At 36.5% G+C, this 22,539-nt stretch overlaps 1 protein-coding gene across 3 annotated transcripts in view; it reads right to left on the bottom strand.

Annotated features, from left to right (window-relative positions):
- AKT3 (AKT serine/threonine kinase 3) overlaps positions 1 to 21,420 on the bottom strand; it is a 363,328-nt gene extending 341,908 nt beyond the window's left edge. For 2 of the 3 annotated variants that reach the window (XR_009052722.1, XM_057728156.1), the window contains exons 1-2: positions 20,719 to 21,419; positions 10,400 to 10,557 (exon numbers count right to left, since the gene is read on the bottom strand). Coding sequence is in view for 2 of the 3 variants with exons in the window: in XM_057728156.1 (XP_057584139.1) it covers positions 10,400 to 10,445 (46 nt within the window). In the remaining variant the exon portion in view is untranslated. Of the gene's footprint in view, positions 1 to 10,399; positions 10,558 to 20,718 lie in introns of all 3 variants that reach the window. The other variant, XM_057728155.1, reaches the window with a different exon arrangement.
- Positions 21,421 to 22,539: the final 1,119 nt, after the last annotated feature.

The following is a 22,539-nucleotide window of genomic DNA, read 5'->3' as shown; positions in this document are numbered from 1 at the left end:
TACCACGGCAAAAACTGAAAAAAGGGGGGAAGCAGAGAGGAGAAGGGATAAATTGGGAGACTGGGATTGACATATACACACTACTATATATAATAAACAGATAACTAATAAGGACCTACTGATAGCACAGGGAAGTCCTCTCAATACTCTGCAATGACCTATACAGGAAAAGAATCTAAAAAAGAGTGGACATGTGTATAAGTATAACTGACTCACTATGCTGTACAGCAGAAACTAACACAACATTGTAAACCAACTATACTCCAATAAAAACTAGTAAAAAAAAAAAAAAAAAAGAAGAAGAAGAACACCCAGTGATGGGTATGGTATGAAAAAGCACAAACTTTTACAAACTAGTGATGGGAAAGTATAATAAATACATTGTTACATCCACTTCTGGGCACCACATTTTAAGACAAATAGACATTTCCATAGTAGGACAACAAGATTATGTTTGAGAGCTAGAAATCATGTCATACAATAAGCAAATTAAAGGAAACATCTTGCTTAAAAACAAGATTTTAGGGAAGACATATTGATCTTGAAATATCTGAAGGCAAAACAAAGACCACTAGTGCTCAGAGCTGTTAAATAATGAAATCATTATCCCTTACACAGTGAGATTTTAGTTACAATAAATGATCCATCAGAAACACATCAGAAAAGATTCTTCTTATAAGTTTAAAAAGTTAAGTTGCATGAACTCAGAAGCACTTTTCAGTTCTAAGAGTAAAACAAAAATTACCCTTAAAATATGGATAAATCTTCCAGAACTATGACCACTACTATATTTTCACTACAGTGTTCCACTTACCTGGTTTAGATAACTTATATACTCACCTATTCTGGAACTAAGTGGGCTCTGTCTAGCCATCTCTGCCAGGAATAACCATTTAGTCAGTTCTACTAATTCCTACCCCATTAGCTCCTACACACAAAAACACAACAGATACATAAGATCTGGAACTCCAAAACTCTATCCTAGGTACAGCCTGCTTTCATAAGTGTCTTGCCTCAGCTATCCCAAATTGAGTTCCTTGCCCTGAAATCTGTGACGTACTGCTTTTTGAACATCTAGAACTGTTTTCCTCCTCTTCCTTATTCATTCATCAAAGAATGGTTAACAGCTTTTATGTTCAAGGTACTGGTAGACCCTATATGGGAAAGAAATACACTGGACAAGTTTCCTGCCCTCAGGGAGTTTATAATGGAGAAGGTAAAATAATAGGTCTATGTAATAACTAGACAATATAAAGCCTCAAAGACGCAAAGGCATGAAAGTGATATAACATTAGAGACAAGAAAAATCATTCTGACTTTGTAAGGCTGTGATCTAGGAAAATATCAAGGTGATATAAAAATTTGGCCTTGAGGGTCATGAAAGATTTGCACCAACAAAGACAGAAGGAAAAAAAAGAAACGTGCCAAGCAGAAAAACTGGCATAAGCAAAAACATACTTATAAGAAAATACAGTGATAGGTACATGGTTAAAACATCAGTAAGACAATGTGACTGAATAGAATGCCAGTGATTAAAGAAAGTTTCTCCATGTCAAAGGATATAGAAGCTATGGAAGCAGCTTCTCCAAGGGAGTTAACACAACAGGTTCAAGAGGCACAGCTTCCCTGCACTCCCTACTGGGACATGAGGCTTCCACCACCCAGTGGAAGATACTCCCCTTTTCCATTCTTAGAATATTTTAAACCCTCCTGGTCCAACAGTTCTTTCCCCTCCCTCACCAGGTACTAAGAACAGATTTTTAAAAAGAACTTCAGTATATTCCTGAGTGACAAGAAAGAAACAAAACATGAAGTATCCTAACAATGACAACAAAGAAATTTCACTACTGGTCCGGGCTCTGCCCCTGACTCAAAAATGACCTGTTTCCTAATGTGTAAGATAAATGGGTATAAGACTAGACAACTTCCAAAGTCTCCACTAGCTTAAAATTCTACAAATTTACTTGGAAAAAAGGTTTAGCTATGTTTCTAGATGACTGGAGCTCAGCTGGTTTAACCCATTAGTTTCTTCAACTATAAAGGCAGATAAAATTTCTACTCTTCTTATTCTGAGTAATTAAATTAACAAACAACAAAACTAAGTGACTTATAAAGCTTAAACAATTTTATATCTATACATTAAAACATACGCCTAGCAGAGTTCCACCTCCAGTGATTGTAAGGTGACTCGTATTAGGCTAACTTCTGCACACATAAAATTATAAATTCTGTACAAAACACTAAAAAGCAAACTATTTGAAGGCAGTGGAAAGCACCAAAAGCAAGCAGAAACTGGGGGGAAGTTGGCCTATGAAAGAAGAGAACTACACTGGATGAGATTTGCATTTTTATATGGCTTTTTGCTTGAGGGGTCCCTCCGTTCCTTGAGATTAGTGTGGATAAAACTTAGACAAAAAAATCATAGTCTTGCTGGCTGAAGTAGTCAGATGATGGCGTTCAGAGCTGCCAAAAACTTTTCATGGCTAGAAAGTGAGAAGAATATTCCGCAAGAGAGGGAGACACAGAGGAGGAGCCCCCAAACCTACATGTAAACTCTGCCCAAATTCTAGCTAACCCCTGAACAGTGCATGCATAGGAAAAACTCCAATGAGCCTGAAAGCAGGAAGCAAAAAGTGGAGGAAAAAAGCAGAGATTTTGACTGCTTTTCACAACAGGGGAAATGAAGTACAGAGACTGAATAGAATCAAGGTAAGTACCAATTAGAACATAAAGCAGTGGTCTTCAGTAGGAAATAGGAGATCAAGAGTCTGTATAATACACCAGCAAAACGAACTGTACACAGCTGAAAATTACCAGACGTGATAAGTAGCAAGAAAACGTAATCATAGGCAAAGAAAAAAGTAAACAACAGAAACCAACTCCAAGAAAATCCTAGTGTCGGGATTAGCAGAAAAAATCAACAACTTAGATAAAATGGACAAATTCCTTAAAATACACAATTTACTCAAACTGACACAAGAGGAAACAAAATCTGAATAGTCCTATATCTTTTAAATAAATTGAATGTATTACTTACAAAATCTCACAGAAAAGCTCCAACCCAGATGGCTTCACTGATTGCATTTTATCAAACATATAAGGAAGAAATAAAACCCATCTTCTGTAAATTCCTTCAAAAATCAAACAAGGAATTCTCAACCTATTTTATGAGTATAGCATAACAGTTATGCAAAACCTGAAGTGAAAATTATAAATCAATATTCTGATAAATGCAAAAACGGATCCTTAACAAAATACTGGTGAATCAAAACTGACAATATGTTAAAGATAGTACATCATGACCAAATGGGTTTTTTATTCATTATTCCAGCAATGAAAGTAGTACACCATATTAGCATATGAAAAGAATAATGGGAAAAATTAAATGGTCATTTCAATAGATGCTGAAATATCTCTTGAAAAAGTTGAATACGCACTCATGATAAAAACTCTCAGTAAACTAGGAATAGAAGGGAACTTTCTCAACCCAATAAAGGGCAGCAATGAAATCCTACAGCTAATATGATACTTAGTGGTAAAATAAATGCTTTCCCAATAAGATGAGAAATAAGGCAAAAATGTCCACTCTCACCAATTATATTCAACATTGTACTAGAGGACCTAACCAGTGAAATAAGACCAGAAAAATTAATTAAAGGCATAAAGACTGGAAAGGAAGAAACAGAACCATGGCTTTTTGCAGATGACTTAACTATCAACACAAAATCTTTACAGTAACTAATATTAAGTGAATTTAATGAGTCTGTGGGATACAAAGTCAATGCACAAACTCATGTTGGTTGGGAAGATGCGGAACAGCAATTTTACAATTATATAACTCTAGAATGCATATGAAAGCTATTTGATGGTCCTCTCCCTTTGGTTTACTTGGTTAAAATTTTCAAAACAAATATATTGAGACAAAAGGAAAAACAAATTTCACATTATTGTAAATACATTAAATCTCCAAGTTTCAATGCTATTAGAAAATAAATTTAATTTTTCCATGTTTCTTCTCCATTTTTAATGTCAATAGTCAAAGTGAACTTCTCTAATCTACCATGTGGTTTATACAGTCACTACCACCACTACCACCACTCTTTACTCTCTACGGAAGATGCCTGCTGCAGAGTAGTAAACAGGAAATCATACTGTCATTTTCTCTCTCCTTAATCACTTTATAATTTATTTCAAAAGTCACTTTGTGAATAAAACATGAATAAAATGTACACAAGTACATACAAATTAAAGGAGAAGGAAAGGCCCCTGGACTTAGATAAGCACCCCAAAAAAGGCATACTTTGTTTTCTGTAACAACTTACAGTTGACTAAATCACAATACACATTAAAACATAACCTAGCTTACGATCTCTGTTACTGACATATATTTTGCACAGTGGGGATTAAGCTGTTTTGTGAGAAAACTCATGAACATATAAAGTTTTAGCTTAGAATCACCAAATACTAACATTCTATTTCATCTAAGCAAACCATTTCATGGAATATAAGACAAATGTCATTCAAAGGACACAGTTTATGGATATCCCTGAATTGGAAACTGTAAGTACAAGGCAAACTAGGGGAAAGGTTCTTTGAAAGCACAAGCTGGTTACACACAAACAAAACAAGAAAGTTCAATTTGTTAGACACTAATACAACAAAAAGTGTAAGAAATTAACACATCCTGCAGCATTTTCAACAATCAGAATGTTTTAATGATAAAACCACCTCTTAGAATTGGTACAAATCAGTTAGCTTTGTATCAATTTCAAAACAGTAAGATTATGAGTTGACTAGAAATACATTATAAATTTTAACCTGTTATCAAAGGAACTGCCTCTCCACATTAAGAGACTACTTAGGTTTTTAATTAACCAAACAAAACTTTATGAATTACAATAAGCCCTTATGTAATATTATTATGATATACTTATTTCTATAATTTGAACCTTTTAAGCAGATTAAATTTCCCATGTTATTAATACAGTAAGTTTCTTCAGAGCAAATATTACTACTACCTGTAATGGAAACTAAGAACGCAAAATTTTTGACATTTAGTTTAAAGATTCTGAGTTCCCTAGAGTATACCTACAGACTGGTCTTTGAAGAAGGTAATTTAAGAAGTCTAGTATATATGCAGGTGCCTCTTGTCCTAATGTGCAGTCAAACTGTGAGGTGCTCTCCTAGGACCATTAAGAAGGAAAAGGCAGATAATAATCCAGTTCGTAACTGATGTTTCTTTTATTGTCATTTCTAACACCAACAATGCTATGTTAATATGTCATCTCAATTAATACTCACCATTTTGCAGTTGCTCCAGATAAGGACAGGAAAAAAGTTCTCATTACTGATATATCACTAATAACCGAAGTTAGGAAAGCATTCATCCTACATAATATCAATAATTTAAGTCTTTTTTTCCTTTTCCAGGAAGATACTTACTGAGGAGCAACTTATTAACATTAAAAGTACAAATAAAAATGAGATTATACCTGGATAGGACCCAAGAACTGATTCATAAATACAGTTTTGAGAAAAAGGACTGATAGTCAAAGTAAGAACTATATCATAACTTTTTCTATGTGTATTTTATTTATAGTTTAATAGTTTAAAACCACTTCCCTATATAGTTTAAAACCACTTCTCTATATACATTATCTCGTAATGCTTACAATCACACTGTGAAGTAAAGAAGGCAAATATTACATTTATTTTCAGAGGAATACACCAAAGTTCAGGTGATAATAATCTACCCAAGGTAATAAGGAAGCAGCAAAAAAGAATCCTTTAAAAGGAATTCTTTGAACCAAAATATAACCAAACAGCAACAGACTATATAAGGAAATTTGCTTGACTAAAACATAAAATGTTTTTATCTCATCTTTTTTTATTTTTTATAACTATTTATTGGAGTATAGGTGCTTTACAATATTGTTTAGTTTATACTGTACAGCAAAGTGAATCAGCTATACGTACACATATATCCCCTCTTTCCTTCCTTCTCATTTAGTTCACCACGGAGCCCTGAGTAGAGTTCCCTGTGCTATACAGTAGACTCTCATTAGTTATCTATTTTATACATAGTATCAATAACATATCTATGTCAATCCCAATCTCCTAAATCATCCCAACCCCACCCTTCCCCCTTGGTATCCATACGTTTGTTCTCTATGTCTGTGCCTCTATTTCTGCTTCGTAAATAAGATCAGCTATACCAATTTTTTCAGATTCCATATATATGAGTTAGTATACGATATTTGTTTTTCTCTTTCTGACTTACTTCACTCTGTATGACAGTCTCTAGGTCCATCCATGTCTCTACAAATGACCCAACTCCGTTCCTTTTTTTGGCTAATATTCCATTGTATATATGTACCACATCTTCTTTATACACTCCTCTATTGATGGACATTTAGTTTGCTTCCATGCCCTAGCTATTGTAAATAGTGCTGCAATGAACACTGGGGTGCATGTGTCTTTTTGAATTATGGTTCTCTCTAACATAAAATTATTAAAATAATACTGATAATCTCTAAAGGAATAAATTAAGAATGGAAGAAAAAAGAAATCCAATTTGGTTTTCCCTAATATTTCAACTAATCCTTTCAAGAGTGCAGTTAAACACTAGCATCACAAATTCTCGCTCAGTGAATCTAACTTATCAAAGTACAGGCAAAATACATAAATTGTAAAAATAGAGGACAGTATCTGTAACTTAGTCTTTCATTCAGAAATATACACAGACAAACAGGGATCACCAAACACCTGAAGAAAACAACCACTACCAAAAAAAGAACCAAAATAAATTGGAAGAGTTACTCAATGAGGAGAAAAAACTTAAAATCTATTTAGTGTCCCAAGATTAAATATTAATTATATATGTAAAATAAGAGCAGGTGACCATGAACTAGAAGGAATTCCCAGAAATATAAAGTAATAGCTGAGATAATTAATTCAACAAAGGGCTGGAGGAAAGAGTCAAGAAAATCTCTCAGAACAAAGGAAAAAAACAAAGACAAGAAACAAAAGGAAAACTTCAAAACAGTATTGGTACAGAAGCTCTAGGAAAAAAACGTGAAAGAATACAGAGAACACAGAAGGGAAAAAATAATGGAAGAAATACAGAAAACTCAGAACTGAAGAAAAGACAGCCCACATTTTCACAGCGTCACCAAATGCTTTACAGGATAAATTAAAAAAGGACTATAACTCATCCTCCTTAAATTTCATAATGCCAAGGATAAAGAGGCATCAACACAAAAAGCTTCCAGAAAACAAAAACAGGTTACCTACAAAAATACTATTCATATTAGCATCAAACCTCTTATCAGTAAAACTGGTTACTAAAAGGTAATGAAATGTAACCTTCAAAATGCTGAAGGAAAATTATTTAAACCTGAATTCTATACCCAGCCAAGGCATGCATCAGGTGCAAAAGTGAAAAGGACATTTCAAACATGGTGCTGACAAGCACCCACGCACCTGATTTCTGAAAAAAGTTACTTCAGAAATTACCCCAGAAAACTGCAAAATAAATCCAAAACAGAAAGACATGAGAGCTAAGAAAGCAAAAGAACTTATCCAAGAATGCAATTAAATAACGATATTAGCTAAGCATCATACCGAGAAAAAAGTTCATATTAGAACTTCAACAAGTGTATGATTAAAAACCTAGATAACCAAGTGATATAATGAAGAAGGCACACACTCTTCTACCAACAGGGGGAAAATGTGGTAATTATGAAAAAAGTTATATGCCAAACTAGAAGCCAAACTAAAGCATGGGATGATCTTGAGTATCAACAGAGTATAAAAAACCATCTCTTCTCTACAGATCCCATCATACTCATCACACTACTTTATTTACCAGTGAGTATTATGTACATAATCATAATATGGATTAATGCTTCTCAGAATCAGCAAGTATAACTATTATAAACCTTAAAAATATAAAATCAATGTTACAGTTGACACAGAAAGGGAAGGGATTGTGAAATTCAAGGGAAAGATTGTGAAGGGTACTAATTTTTCTCAACTTATAAAGTGGCAAGTTTAGAGACAATGTCTAAATACTTTCTAGAATTAAGAGTGCAAGGGCTAAAAGTTTAACCACAAACACCAAAAAAAAAAAAATCAATAAAAGGAAGATGGGAGAAAATAGGTATTAAAAGTTAAAATTCTTCATTTTTCACAATGAAGATATAATAGATTACTTAAGCTTCATTAAAAGTAAGGTTTAGCATATTATATATAAAACTGGGATAATAATCAGCAGAAGAATTAAAAATAGAAAAGGTCTCTCTAAGGAGAGAAACTAGCTGTGTACTATTCAAATTCTTAGGCTTATAGGACTATTACTTTCCAAAATACACACACACACACACACACTCATTACAATCCCCATTCACTAAACAATTCAGGAAAAACACTGAGAAATTATTTTTCAGTTTTTCTCTTTTCTATATGCCATGCACTATATACCAAACTTCTATTTTGTATTTCATACAAAACACAATTAATTAAATAAGATTCAAGAACCACCCTAAACCCTTGATAAAATGTGGTGATAGTAATAACTTACATTTGTGTTAGAACTGTCAAAACATATCCACATCCACTATCTCATTTAATTCTCACAACAATCTTGTGAGAGCAGACTTTTGAGATTAATAAAGTAAAACTCCAAAAGGTTTAAGTGATTTGCCACCCACCAAAAAAACAAAGTAGGAAAAATAATATAAATGCAATGGACAAGTTAAAAAAAAATTTAAATAACTTTCATACAGCTTTCCAAATTTATGAGAATGACATGAGAAAATTAAACTTAATACAAACAGCCACTCTGGAAAACAGTTTAGCGGTTTTTATATAAAGTAAAACATACACTTACCATATGACTCGGCAATCTCATTCTTAGGTTAATACCCGGGAAAAAAAGAAAACACATCACACAAAGACATGCTCTCAAATGACCACAGCAGCTTTATTCATAATAGCTAAAAACTAGAAAGAACCCAAGTGTCCACCAATTGGTAAACAGATAAATTGTGGTACGTCCAGATAGTGGAATTCTACTCAACAAGAAAAAGAAACAAACTAATGATATACACAACAATATAGATGGATCTTCGAAGTATTATGCTATGTGAAAATAACCAGAAACAAAGGACTACATATTGCATGATTCTACTTATATGAAATCCTAGAAAAGCAGAATATATAGTAACAGCAAATTAGTGGTTGCCAGGGTTCAGGGAAGAGGACTAACTGCATAGAGAATGAGAAAACTTTCTGGGATGACAGAAATGTTTTATATCATGATTTTAGTTTGTTACACCAGTGTATAAGTCTAGCAAAATTCATCAAAGTGCACACTTAAAATTGGTGAATTTTATTATATGTAAGTTACAACTCAGGCTGATTTTTAAAAAGTCATTAATACACAATCATATTTAATTACCGACAACAGCCTTTTAGCCTAAATATTAACTACAGAACCTCAAAGAATATTAAAAATCACTAAATTATTAAGAGGTAACTTTTAACCAGAAAATACATATAAAAGAACTTAAAAGCTCTGAGAATGGAATCGTCTTCATCCTACTTAATTTGGCCATGTGGATAAACAGTAGTTGCCTGGCAACTAGTCTAAACTCTAGTCTACATTTCTAATAAACATACTGACCGCATTAGCAGGTGATCTCATGAAAGATAAACTAAGCTTTACATTGAAGAGTTCTTCCTTTAGTATTAAAAAGAATAATAATGCACTTGAATTATTTATCTAAAGTAGGAGTAAACAAGAAACAATAAAAGTAGATCATGAAAAATTAAAATATGAAATTAAACACACACACACAATCCCTTTCCTCATTCGGTCTTTTACTTTAGGACTTTACTTATCTAACTATGCGATTACTGAATCCATGAGTTTCTGAGTGAATCCTTCCTCTTTACTACTTTAAGCCCTTTTCCCTGCCACCGCCGAAACTGGCTTAATATAGTTGATTACTTTTACTTATATATTTACGTCTTTAAATGCATAAAAGTTAGATACTTTCCTAGATATTAAATCATTCTAAAGACACCTCTCTGGATTGCAGAATCTGTGGACCATACAGAAAAATACAACACGAACTTTCTGTAACATACATGCATACAACATACCAGAAAGTCACTTTCATAACTTGATTATAAATGATCAAAATCAAGAATTACAAAGAATTCCTAAATAACAAGCAAATTTCTAACACATTAGATACTGTTTCTATCTTAGTGGACATAGTATGTCACAGTTTACTTTGTTAACAGCATCAGAAAAAAATATCAACTTTCAGGACACCACTAAGTGTTAGCACACTTACCAACCATATCATTTTCAGTTTTGTTGAACACTTACCCCTCTTCTGAACCCAACCTTCTTTCACAATGGTAACATCGCTCATGATGGCTCCCCTTTGAGCCCCCAACTTGGAGAAATGGTACTTTGTGATACCAGCTTTGGGGTTTGGATTCTCTGCTGCTGCTGCCCTTCCCACTCTCTAGTGATGACTCAGCCTGGAAGGAAGTATTGAAGAAAGAATTTCTTTTTTTTCCATTCTTGCAACTCACATAGCAATAACAAACAACTAATTCTTTGTAAATGTCTTCAACTGGCCTGACCTCACACAAAAGTCTAGCTCTTCAAACTGGGGAACTTATTTATTAAGTAGTTTTATAATGAATGCCGTTCCCTGGTCTTGTGACAGATTTCAAATGATAGTGAAACTTTTAACCTAAGAGGTTGCAACAAAAAAATGTCTTAAGAAAACCAATGTCACACCTACACAAATAATACAAAAAATCTGCTTGGTGATGTGTGTTTGAGGTGAAAGGGAAGAGAATGAAAGTGAGGTGGACTAAAAGCAAATCTTCATGTATGTCTAGTTTCAAAAACTCAGTAAATTTAGCAATAGTTATGGCAAAGCAATTGTGAATGTAATTGCTGGATTTTATGTAAAAAACAATGCGCTAATAAGAAAGCAACATTTAAACCAAGGCTTACTGCCTTGTTCCAAGAAATACTTTAGGTAGATTACAATAAGTAAAATATTATAAGTAACATAAAATCAATTATTTTTTAAAGTAGATGAAGTGAAACAAAGGGAATATGAAAGTGGAAAAAAGTATGGAGTATTCAAAGCATGTCAAGAACTATTACAGGTGCTTACATCTATTATTCTCTTCACAAGAACACTATGAGGGTACAATGAACTCCATTTCACAGATGGGGAAAGTGAGGTTCACAGAGATTAAGTGGCTTGCCTGATTTCAACACAGCTAATGAATGATGGCACCAAGATCTGAACCCAATCTATCTGATTCCAGAGCCTTCATTCTTACTGACTTAAGATAAAAGGAAGCCAGAGTAAAAATCTACATATTTGTGAAAGATGGACCACAAATTTAACATGAAGCTTTCAGGAAGCAATGAAAATAAAGAAATACAATCAGTTTCAATATTTACAGTATCCATAAGTATTTTTTAAAAAGAAAAAAAAGAAGTTGTTTAGAAAGAAACAATTCTTCCTAGGACAAAAATCCGAGGTTTAACCCATGGGTGTTTATAAGATACCTTTTAGAGTAATAAACAAAAGCCCTCAAACATATTCTCACATATATATAGCAATGAGTTTTACAGGCTATTTCTTACTGTCTCTCTCAATCTAAAAAGGAAAATGCCAAGATAAAATTGAACTAAAGCATTTCCACAAAAAGGGACCAAAAAACATGATATAGGAACCCAGGCATAAATTTTAGATAACCAGAAAAATGAACGGATGGTCTATATAACTATACAATTTTCTCAAATATGGTTTTCATAAATAGTACACAGGAATAAGTATACGGTTAGACTTCCTATCTAGTACTAAAATGAATTACAGTTCTTTTTCTAATGCAAATTAAGTACAGAGCCTAATCATTTAGCAGTCAAGAATTAAGACTATCATTCTCCTAAGAAAGCCTAACAAAGTTTGTGTGGCTGAATAGAAGACCACCCCCATCATGTGCCATAGGGCTGAGGGCAGTAACTACAGGCTGGATCAAGACTATCCTCAAAGGCATTCAGGTCTGCTACTGTACAGAGTCAAAAGGGTTATTAGAATCTCGACGTATTTTCCCAAAATATGTTTGACAGAATACAAAGAGAAATTCCAGACAAATAAGAAGAAAAAGAGGGTTATGAAAAGAAAAACAAAAAAAAATTATTTGGTCAAATGAGTTTGGAAAATTCTATAAACCATGTCTTTCTCTTGAAACACCACTATTACCATATTAAAGGTACAAAATATATAATGTATACCCTTATTTATCTCAGCAAATCCTAAACTTATTTGAACACACAGGGCTTTTTTTTTTCCTTTAGTAACTTGTATTGAAATCCAGGGGAACACACTGTGAAAAACAGCCATAGGAAATGGCCACATAATTCAAGACAAGGCCCATTTCACCATTAAAAACAGGCCAAAAAACAAAAACAAAAAAGCTTTCAATAAAGAAGCAAAACATCATTTTAATTTGATTTATGTAATTTCCTGAAGAACTCAACTTGGTCAACTGGCTACTTAATACAGAGCTAGATAAATGAAAGAGTTAACTCTTTCAGTTAATTACGATTAACGCTTGAACAACATGGGTTTGAACTGTGCAGGTCCACTTATGTGTGGATTTTTTCAATAAATATAGTACCTGAATTTTCATTTTACAGATCTTTATAAGTGTGGGGAAAATTTTGTGTTCAATTAGAGATCACAATATGTAGACTCAAAAGAACTGAAGTTTGAGTCCTTGTTTTATCCAAACTGTTTCAGCTTCCTGCTCTTGGATGAGTCATTTATCAATTCCTTTGTTTCTGAGGCAGAGATAGCAGTAGGCAGATTTTTGACACTGGGGTTGGGGTGGGGGAAGCGCCCCACCCCAGCACTGGTCAAAGGTCAACTGCATAAGGAAGTTAAATATTAGGGACACTAGTGCAAAATGATGTCTTTAGAAGAACTGCATTTAGACCTTCTCTTTAGTAGTACTTACAGCAGGGGGCCTCACATCTATTAAGCCATTCTTGGTTTCTGACTATAAAATTATATACTCTGGGTAAATGAAAATTCGTATTTCAATATTTTGGGGATTGGAAAGGGAAGAGATCAATGACCAACACTTAGTAATAAAAAATAATACACACCCAATAAACATATATAAAATGTTTTCCTATTTAAATAATTTGCATTATAATACCCTTATATAAAACACTAGAGAAACAAAAGTATTTTCAAAATTGATTCTATTTTTTTAAGTGGACATTTCATTGTTAGCATCTTAAAGCTAGAAGGGACCTTCATTTTACAGCTGAGGAAACAGAAATCAAGACAGATGAAGTGACTTGCCCAATGTCATACAGCTACTTTATAAGGGAAGACCACAGAAACAGGCACACACTTTCCACTACCACTGCCTCTTCAGGACAAAACAATCTACTGAAATATTCAGATGAAACCAAAATCAATGAATTTTGTTTTATAAAGAAACTGTTTCCAAAAGCCAGTTTTTCAGATTAAGATGTTTACCAGTGCCTATATATTTAAGCTTTTTAAATGTATATTAAATCAATAGGACAAAATTTATTATCTTCAACAGGGCCAGTGAACCAGGCACTACAGAGATGGCTGTTATCCATTTTGCATCTTAAAATGTTACCAACTTCTATCCATAATCATAATTTTCAGCTTTAAAATTGCTCCTGGGTCTCTTCTGGATAAAATGATACATTCTTTGAACACAATTTAAAAGATGTTCAAAGGTATACTACCCTAGGATTATGATCAATAAGCTAGAAATAAATGCTTTCTTTAGTACAGAACCAATGTTATTGACTCTCAAGCGGTAAACTTTATTCTTGTGATCTACTTTTCCTACTCTTGCACCAAGTCAAATACTCTCCCACTCAGTCTTCCATGTGATTAAAAACACTAATCTGCCAAATGATGGGCTGTACTTTAGGTTTGTAATCTGTTTTCCAAGGCAGAGTGAACTTCACCTCCTCCTACAGACCTAACTTCTCTAGAAATGTGTTCTATCCAATGAGCTACAAGAGACAAAATTTGATTTATTTTTCTTTTAAACCTATTGCATTAAACATTCATTACTGGGTAATCTAATTTTTCCCATTCTTATAAAAAATTTCATACAAAATTCTTGGTAGACTCAATTTAGAATTTACACAAAGCAGTTACACTAAAAGTATTTTCATACGAAGTTACCTGAGACTTTGATAATGATAATAATTGTATTTGAATGTTATTTTACAATTTACAAAACATTTTCACAGCTTTTACCTCATTCAACAGCATTATTATTTAGTAAAGCAATTTGATGCTGCCTGGCACATAAGAGATGCTCAACAAATACAGAATAAATGAATGAATGGATGAGTGAAAGAACAAAGATGCAGCTTTAGATAACTAATAAAGACAAAGCAAATACTGTAAATTCACAGGAAGTTTTACTGTGGTATGAAGCCACAGTAAAAACAAACCTGAACTTAAACATTATGGAAGCACCTACATAAAAATAATTAAAGTTAAAATAAATATTCTTCCTTATTCATTAAAGTATGTTTCCTATAGACCTCCATTAATTTTAAGGCCTAACACACACATTAAAATTATCCTTTTTTTCTTGACATTTTTTTACTCTTTTTGTTGAGATGTTCAAGTTTCAATTCCCAAACAAATGAAGCATCAACACTGCCCAAAATTACCCATTATGGGAGAAAAAAAGGGAAAGAATGGGGTATTTTCTTAATGAGATTTTTAAGAATTTTTAAAAGGTATCTGTTTACTTATAGCAGCCAACAATTCAATTTTAAGCAATAAAGTTCTTGAAACATCTTCTCAAAACAGCATTCAAACTCAAGAAAACATTATATATATACATATATGTTTATTCAGTCAATAAATATGTATTGATTATCTGCTCTGACAAGAACTATATTGAGTATACAGGGGGCAAGCAAAACGAAGTATTGCAAAAAATGTTTTCCAAACATATAATAATTTGTCATCAAAGTGCTTTCACATACATTTTCTCACTTAACTCCAAAAACAAATCTGTGCAATAGCTATCACATTTTGAACCTAAGACCGTAACCAACCAATAATGATGACATTATTTCCTCACAGTTACCATAACAAGTTAACGACAAGTAACAAGAGTGACTACCTGCAATTCAAGTTTTCTATCAGTTTGGTATGCTTTCTATAAAAATAACACAATATGAACTCTCAAATATATGTATATTTGTGAATAGTTCTGAACATTTTTTCTGTAACAAATTATATTTCAGAAGTCCAGTAAAGGATACTGTTTTCAAATTAAAAATTAAATAATTACTGCATCGCAAATGAAACTATAACAGAAGACTAAAAGTAGGTTGACATAAAGTTAAAATGCACCCCCAGCAATTCTCTTTTTTATAAATAAGAACAAAATTCATAGGTTAATAATTTCCTGTATGTTAATTTCTAAGTTAAAGCTATGATACAATTCTATAATAAACTTTTTATAAACTAGTATATATTTGGCTATAGTTAATACCGTGTAGAATACACTTGCTCTGCACCCACATTTTTTAGAAACTTTAGATATGCTAGCCAAACTAAGGTAATGAATAACTGATGTCCAAATACAATAGAAAGTTGCTACATTGAAAAACAAATGATGGTCAAGGGTAATCACAGTGTAATTCTATGGTATTTACTGATTTTAAGAAATAGGTGAAACTAATATATGCCACAATAAATGCATAAGGCTATCCGAAACTTAAAAGGATTTGAGGGAAAGGAAAAATACTGGAGTAGAAGGGATCAAGGTAACCTGATCTCCACTTCAAATAACTCTAAGCCAGTCTGTCCTTTTAAGAGTTGTTTTCCTGCTAAAAACATATCATATAAGGAAGTAAACCATACAAACTATATACTTTGGATACCTTTCCTCTCTTCAGACTACAATACACTTTGTGGATTTTCTTTAAACTCTTTCTATATAGATATCTTCACTGTTTCACAGTATGGGAAAATGAGCAAAGGCAAGATTTCTAACTTTCACACAAAATATGTTATTCTAAATTGCCAATTCTTAAAAGTCAACTTTATAAACTTTGAAATATGTATACAAAATCATAAAGCATTCCCCTCTCTTCCCTACCCCTGTTTAGGGCAACTGAGTGCCAATTTCAACCAACACATCCATTACTAATCAAATAAAAGAAGCAACTCGTGCTGGGTGATATATTTAACATTCTCATTTGAAATAACTAAGAAAATGCTTATTGGATTCCTCTGGCTCACCTAAGCCACTGAACAAGCTACTGACAAATTCACCCCTACATTGCTCATGTAAAATGTGGCTCGTCTCTATACGAAATCACTTATACAATAACACAGGGACAGGTTGAGGGTTGCTACTAAAAGAATCTCAGTTGCACAGTTGGCCATATTTTTCCAATGCACATGTAAAATCCTTCTAAAATCTGACTCTGGGACCTCCCTGATCATAAAACAAAAAGAATCCACATACACAAAAATGCCATTAATCAGCCTAACAGATTTTACTCTTGATTAAACTGAAAGTTAACCACTAGGTATGGAATCCTATAGCAAAGTTCATCACAATGGTGCATTAGAAAGAGCACAGAACAGGACAAGAAACTTGGGTCCCAGTTCCCAACTCTACCCCACACAGAGTGATGCTGCATGAGGTTCTTTAATTCTCTGTGCCTCAGTTTCCTTAGCAACAAAATTAAAAGCGTAGCATTAGATCAACTCTAAATAGCTCATTTATGGTTCTTCAAGTTTAAAGCTGAATATCTGTATCACTTATAGGTGGCATCTTAGGTGACAGCATCCTGATTATACACAGTTCCTGCCCTCAAAAGTTAATATATAGTTGGGAAGATAAAACATTCAAACATCAATATTCCACACAAAGTTTGGACTAAATTTCAATACTGGCAAAAATACCATCTTCCTCCCCCTCCCACCCCCTAGACTTCCAAATATAGTCAGAGGCTTTTTCAATTAATATAGAGAAGAAAAATTCTCATTTGAAATTCTCCTAGTTATTTTTTCCAACATTTTTTTATACTTTTCCCTCTGAATGTTAGCAAAATATACTCATTTAAAAAGGTGAAATATCTGCAATTGGTGACAAATAAATATAAAGAGTACAGAAAAGAAAAGGAACTAAAAAGCAAATCTACAGGTCAACAAGCATTTATTAATTTACCTATCAACTACTATTTAAAGATTTCCTGGCAAAGGAGATGTTTACATCTAACATGTTCAAAGACTATGGTGCTACAATAAAACGTAAACATCTGTGGCATTTAATTCGGCATTTGAAAGAAATGAAATAAAAAAATGTTATGGATCCGTCAATATTTTTTTTTACTATATTATCTTGATTTCTGTGGAAATTTTATGGTACATTATTGAAATCTAACATCGTCATTGTGAACTCTAATAACAGGTACAAACAGGTTAAGAAAAACACTAAAAGTGTTTCAAAATTAATAAAGTTAAAATGAAACAAATTTTTACAACACCAGAAAGTGTTTTCTCCTGTGAAAATCACTTTCAAAAGTGGTAACAGGTTATTATGAAGATTAAATGCATTTATAAATGTTCAGAACATGTAAGAGTGCCTGGCACATGCAAGTGCTCATCAGGCACTGGCTAGCATTAACTCTAAATTGAATGTAGCTCTATCATACATAAATGACCATGATAAAATATTTAAGTTAACATCAGATGATTCAGGCAACTACAGAAAGGTACATGCTGTATGAAATCGAGATTTAGAATACTGATGCACACTCTGAAACTGGGAGTTAAAAACAGAAAAATTTTTAATAATTTAAATAATCTAACACAAATCTACAAAAATTAATGTGCATTAATTTATGTCAATTTAAGAAAAATAAAAATGCAAGTCAAATTACACGACTGATTTGGTCAAAATGAAATGGTTTCTTTTTCTGTCTTGCATCTTATGTTATTCAAATCCAAATGGTTCTAAATTAAATATTTTTTAGTGCTTGAAACTTAATCACACTATAAAGACTAGGTCCTATCAAATCATGCTAAAAATCCAATTAACACATCATTAACAACAGTTGCCTTTTCTTCCTAAGGGTGAATTCTAGTACAAAAAGATATAACAACAAAAGAAAGTGAAGCCATCTTTCCACAAAAATATGCAAAGTTTAATTCTAAACTTCCACAAAATTAATTTGAAAAACCAGTTCCTCTTTTTAAAGAAACCTAAATAGTTGAAAATTTCTATCGAATTTTTTGTAAGAAAGACCATTTAAATAGAAAGCTAGAGTTTAAGAAACCTTAACTCCTTACTTCGCACAAGACTCTCTGCTAAGTACATTTGGCCCATATGTTTAACCAAAACATGTTTAGATTTGCAGTGATTCTGAAAAGAAATTCCCTGCCTAACAGTAGTGATCTTCTGGATGAAATGCAAATAGTAAAAGTTTTTAATCAAATCAGTCCCTACCACACAGTTCACAGTCTAATATCTGTTGAATGAATGAATGAATGAAATCTTATTCAAAATATTTTACAGCCATTAAAGTTACATAAACAAAAACATCCAAAGCAATATTCTGACATACACAACTTAAACTAAGATTCAAAGTAAAAATTAATTTTAAGTTGGAAAACAATTCACTCAAGTAATCATTACAGAAAAGCTAAGAGTATGGGACAAAATACAAATAATACTTTCATAAATTTTTTTGCAGAATTACTTTAGACATATTATTTTTCACTCTAAGAAAACATACTACATACTGCAAATACACAGTACAAACATAAAACTAAAACTCTACATTCACCTAACTTGCAATGTTGTCTCATTCGTGTGATATATGCACTTCCCTCACTTTAAAATTAAAAGCTCAAACCAATACAGGTCTTCAAACAGTCTCATTGGTAAACTTTAAAAGTCAAGATTATGTATCGTAAAAAGAAAAAAAACCTACAGTCCTGACTTATATCTTGAAAATAACTGTGCACTGTCATATACCTTGGAAAACTAGTAATACTAATAAGTAAGTATTGCAATAAAAGATGTTGTCACGTTTTATACAACCACCTCCTGGAATATTCCTATTCATTTACACATATTTCACAATGACAAGTTCTAAAGACAGAGTTTCCCAAACCATCTTTATGGGATTTTTCCTCCTTTGGCTTTTTCAACTATTTTCCAAAAATGTGTAACCTAATTTAATGACTTTGCACCAAAAACAAAGCCCAGGAGTTGTCTAATGATTTACACTCCACTAGAAGCTATTATATGACCATACTTTACCAAAGGTGGAACATATATCTAAATTGATGATATGAAGCAGTTGCCAACGTATTAACTACAAAAAAGTCATTATTTCACATTCTTTAGCTTCGGGATGAACTAAAAAAGTGTGAACATTTTATTAATACTAGTAATTAACATAGATACACAGGTTTCACTGTTGAATTCCTACTTGGAAACGTTATCAACTACAAACTACTGGGTTTTCACCTAATAACCACACTGGTAAAACGTGTTGGTTTTATTTTCATAACATTTTCATGGAAGAAATGTGAGTATCCCAGCCTTGACTTATGGGTAAGCATTTCCTCTGCTTTCAGAAGATAAACAGTAAATACGGGTACTGAAAACCTGGCCCCAAAGAAATTCAATCTAGCCTAACTGCTGATTCCCGGGAAATCCCAAACAAGGGGTGACCCCGCCTAGGAGTCAGGGTGAACACAGCAACCAGCTCCGCTTCAACTTTGGGCTCGAAAGGGCCCCACTAGCATCATGGCTGATGCAGACCGATGCGCAGGAGGAGGAGGTGGACGAGGAAGAGGCTGGTTTGTTTACTTGCAGCCAGAGCCGCTGCCGCCGCCAGCAGCGACAGCATCACTGGATCCGCCAAAGCCAGCATCTTCCGCACATTTCTATTCTTAGCACACAACTCCCAAGCGGATCAAAACCCCACTACTATTAAAAACACAGACAAGCACGTTCCCCACCTCCCACACACCCCCACCCCACCAGTGCCGTCTCTTCCTGTGCGCCGGCGGCAGGGTGGTGGGGGTGGAGAACAAGACCCCGGGGAGCCTTCGCATCCCTGCCTTCCCCCACCCACGCGCAGACAGCCCCCTCCCCCACCCAAACGCCCTGACACAGGCGCTCCCCGCATTACATAACCCCGCCGCCACCCCAAGCCGACCGGGGGCCCCCTCCCCAAGCCGCCGGCCGGTGGGGAGGGTGAGGGGCTGGCTGGAGCGAGCGTGGCGCAGAGACCAGAGACGCCGGGCCGGGGCGGCCCAGACCCGGACCGCACCGCTAGGCCGGGAACACCCTCCCCTGCCCCCGCGCACCGCCGCCCCGGCTTCCCCCGCAAAGCGAGGGGTGCGGTCCGTCAGCGCCGGGCATCCCCGGCCTCCGCACCCGCATCCGCACCCGAGCCCCCGGCGACCGAGCCCCCGCCCACGCTCCCGGCGCGGCGACAAGCCGGACGCCCCCACCTCATTCACCCACCGCCACCCCCGCCCGAGGGGGGCCCGGAGGGAGTGTGGACGCGGCGGGGAAAGGGCGAGAGTGGGGGGCGGTGGCTGTTACCTGCAAAGGCGGCGGCGGCGGCCCCGCAGCTGCTCGGGCGGCGGCGGAGGATGGAGCCGGGGGGCGGGGGGAGGAGAGGGGGCGACTCGGGGGTCCCCCTCCCTCCTCCTCCCCTCCTGTCCTCCCCCCACCCCGCAGAGCCTCTGGCCCCCCTGGAGCCCGGTGCGGCCGGCGGGAGGGCAGGCAGCGGGCTGCAGGGGAGGGAGGGAGGGAGGGAGCCGGCCGGGCCGCGGAGCTGGAGCGGGTGGCGGCGGCGGCGGCGGCGGCGGCAGCGGGAGGAGGGAGGCGGCGGGGGGAGGGGGCGGAGACTCTACGTGGGAATCGGATCTCGGCTACAAATTCAATTCATCACCAGAAAACTCCGCTCGGGCGGGGGCCGGGTCGCGCCGGCGAGGCTGGGCGGCGGCGGCGGCGGGCGGAGGCTCTGGGCCCTGGCGGCCCGGCGCGGGTCTGGGGTCTGCGGCCTCCTCTCGAGCCGCGCCCCGCTGGGGGGCCCGCCGCCGCCTCCCCGCCCCCTCCTCCCTCTGGGGCCGCCGCAGATCAGCTCTCGCCACCGCCGCCGCCGCGGGCTTGTTGTTGACTTTGAGGAAAACTCCTGACGTCAGGGGCTGGCGCACGGCGACTGGCGGGAGCGGCTTCCCCGCGTCCCCAGCCGGCCCGCCGCCTCTGCCCCCTCCCTGCGGGCCCCCGTCCGCGGGCTTCCCCGCGCCCCCAAGCCTGCAGCGGCCCGCGCCCCCTCTCCTCTCGCGAGAACACCCCACCCCCGCAGCCGGAGCCGGGAGCGGGGCGTCGTTCCTGGGCGGGAAGTTGTGGGTTTCCCCCGCGCCCTCGTGGCGCGCGGCGGGCACCCGAGGCCCGGGAAGGGAGGCTCTTCTGCCCTCCGCGCGCAGCCGGGCCTGGGGCTTCTCCTCCCGCCCGCAGAAGCTCTGGGGAGGTCGGGCCCGGCGCGTGAGGGGCCCGGACCCGAGGCCCCCGAGGTGGGCGTTGCCCTGTTGGAACGCGACCCCGAAAGCTTGATGCCAGGCGGGAACTAACCCCACCCCTCTGCACCTCAGAGGTCAGTCCAGAGCCTAACACCGGTCCTGACTCGCAGGAGACCTTACCGTCCAGTCCTAGAGCAACCTCTCTTCGGAAGAGCCATCCCAGTGCTTCCTGCACCACACATAGTGTACAGCTTGCAGTACCATCGTAATTCAACCTTAAAATTTCACACTTTTTAGAGCTAGTAGTTTTTATTGACTTTGGGGAAGCCATGATGTATTGCATTCACTACGAAAAAGATAGCATTTCTTTCTTTTGAAGTTCATGGCTTCTGGGGATTTTTGCAATGGAGACAGGTTTTTTTGTTTTTTTCAGGTTTTTTTCTTGCAAAATGGCCAATTTCTCTTTGTGACTATACATCATATTCCATGAAGTTATAAAAGAAGTTTACTTTTTCTGACAACCATGTATTGTTGCTTCTGGAACACTTGTTGATGTACCTGTTTTTTCTCCTAGTGCAAGATTCTTGTTAATACTTTTGGCTTCTTGCTGTAGAAGAGTTACTCCTCCTGACACACACTTCCTGCTCTGCTTTTCCATGTCCTGACAACATTGAGATGGTAGTCATTCTCTTACACTATATCCCCGGTATTTATATAGGGAGTTGTATTTATACATCTACGTCCACATCTTTTATGAAATGCACATCTATTGGGATTGTGGACAGGAGTATGAAACCTAATAAGAGAAGAAAGGGCTTTTTAAGTCACCTTTCTCCATTTGTAAGGGAAACACTTCTTTGACCGGGAGAAACAGGAGAAAATTTGCCATTTGAATATG

The sequence above is a fragment of the Hippopotamus amphibius genome, chromosome 3 (genome assembly GCF_030028045.1).
Source record: "Hippopotamus amphibius kiboko isolate mHipAmp2 chromosome 3, mHipAmp2.hap2, whole genome shotgun sequence".
Taxonomy (NCBI): domain Eukaryota; kingdom Metazoa; phylum Chordata; class Mammalia; order Artiodactyla; family Hippopotamidae; genus Hippopotamus; species Hippopotamus amphibius.
The sequence above is the reverse complement of the archived record's forward strand: the minus strand, read 5'-3'. Positions and strand labels throughout refer to the sequence as shown.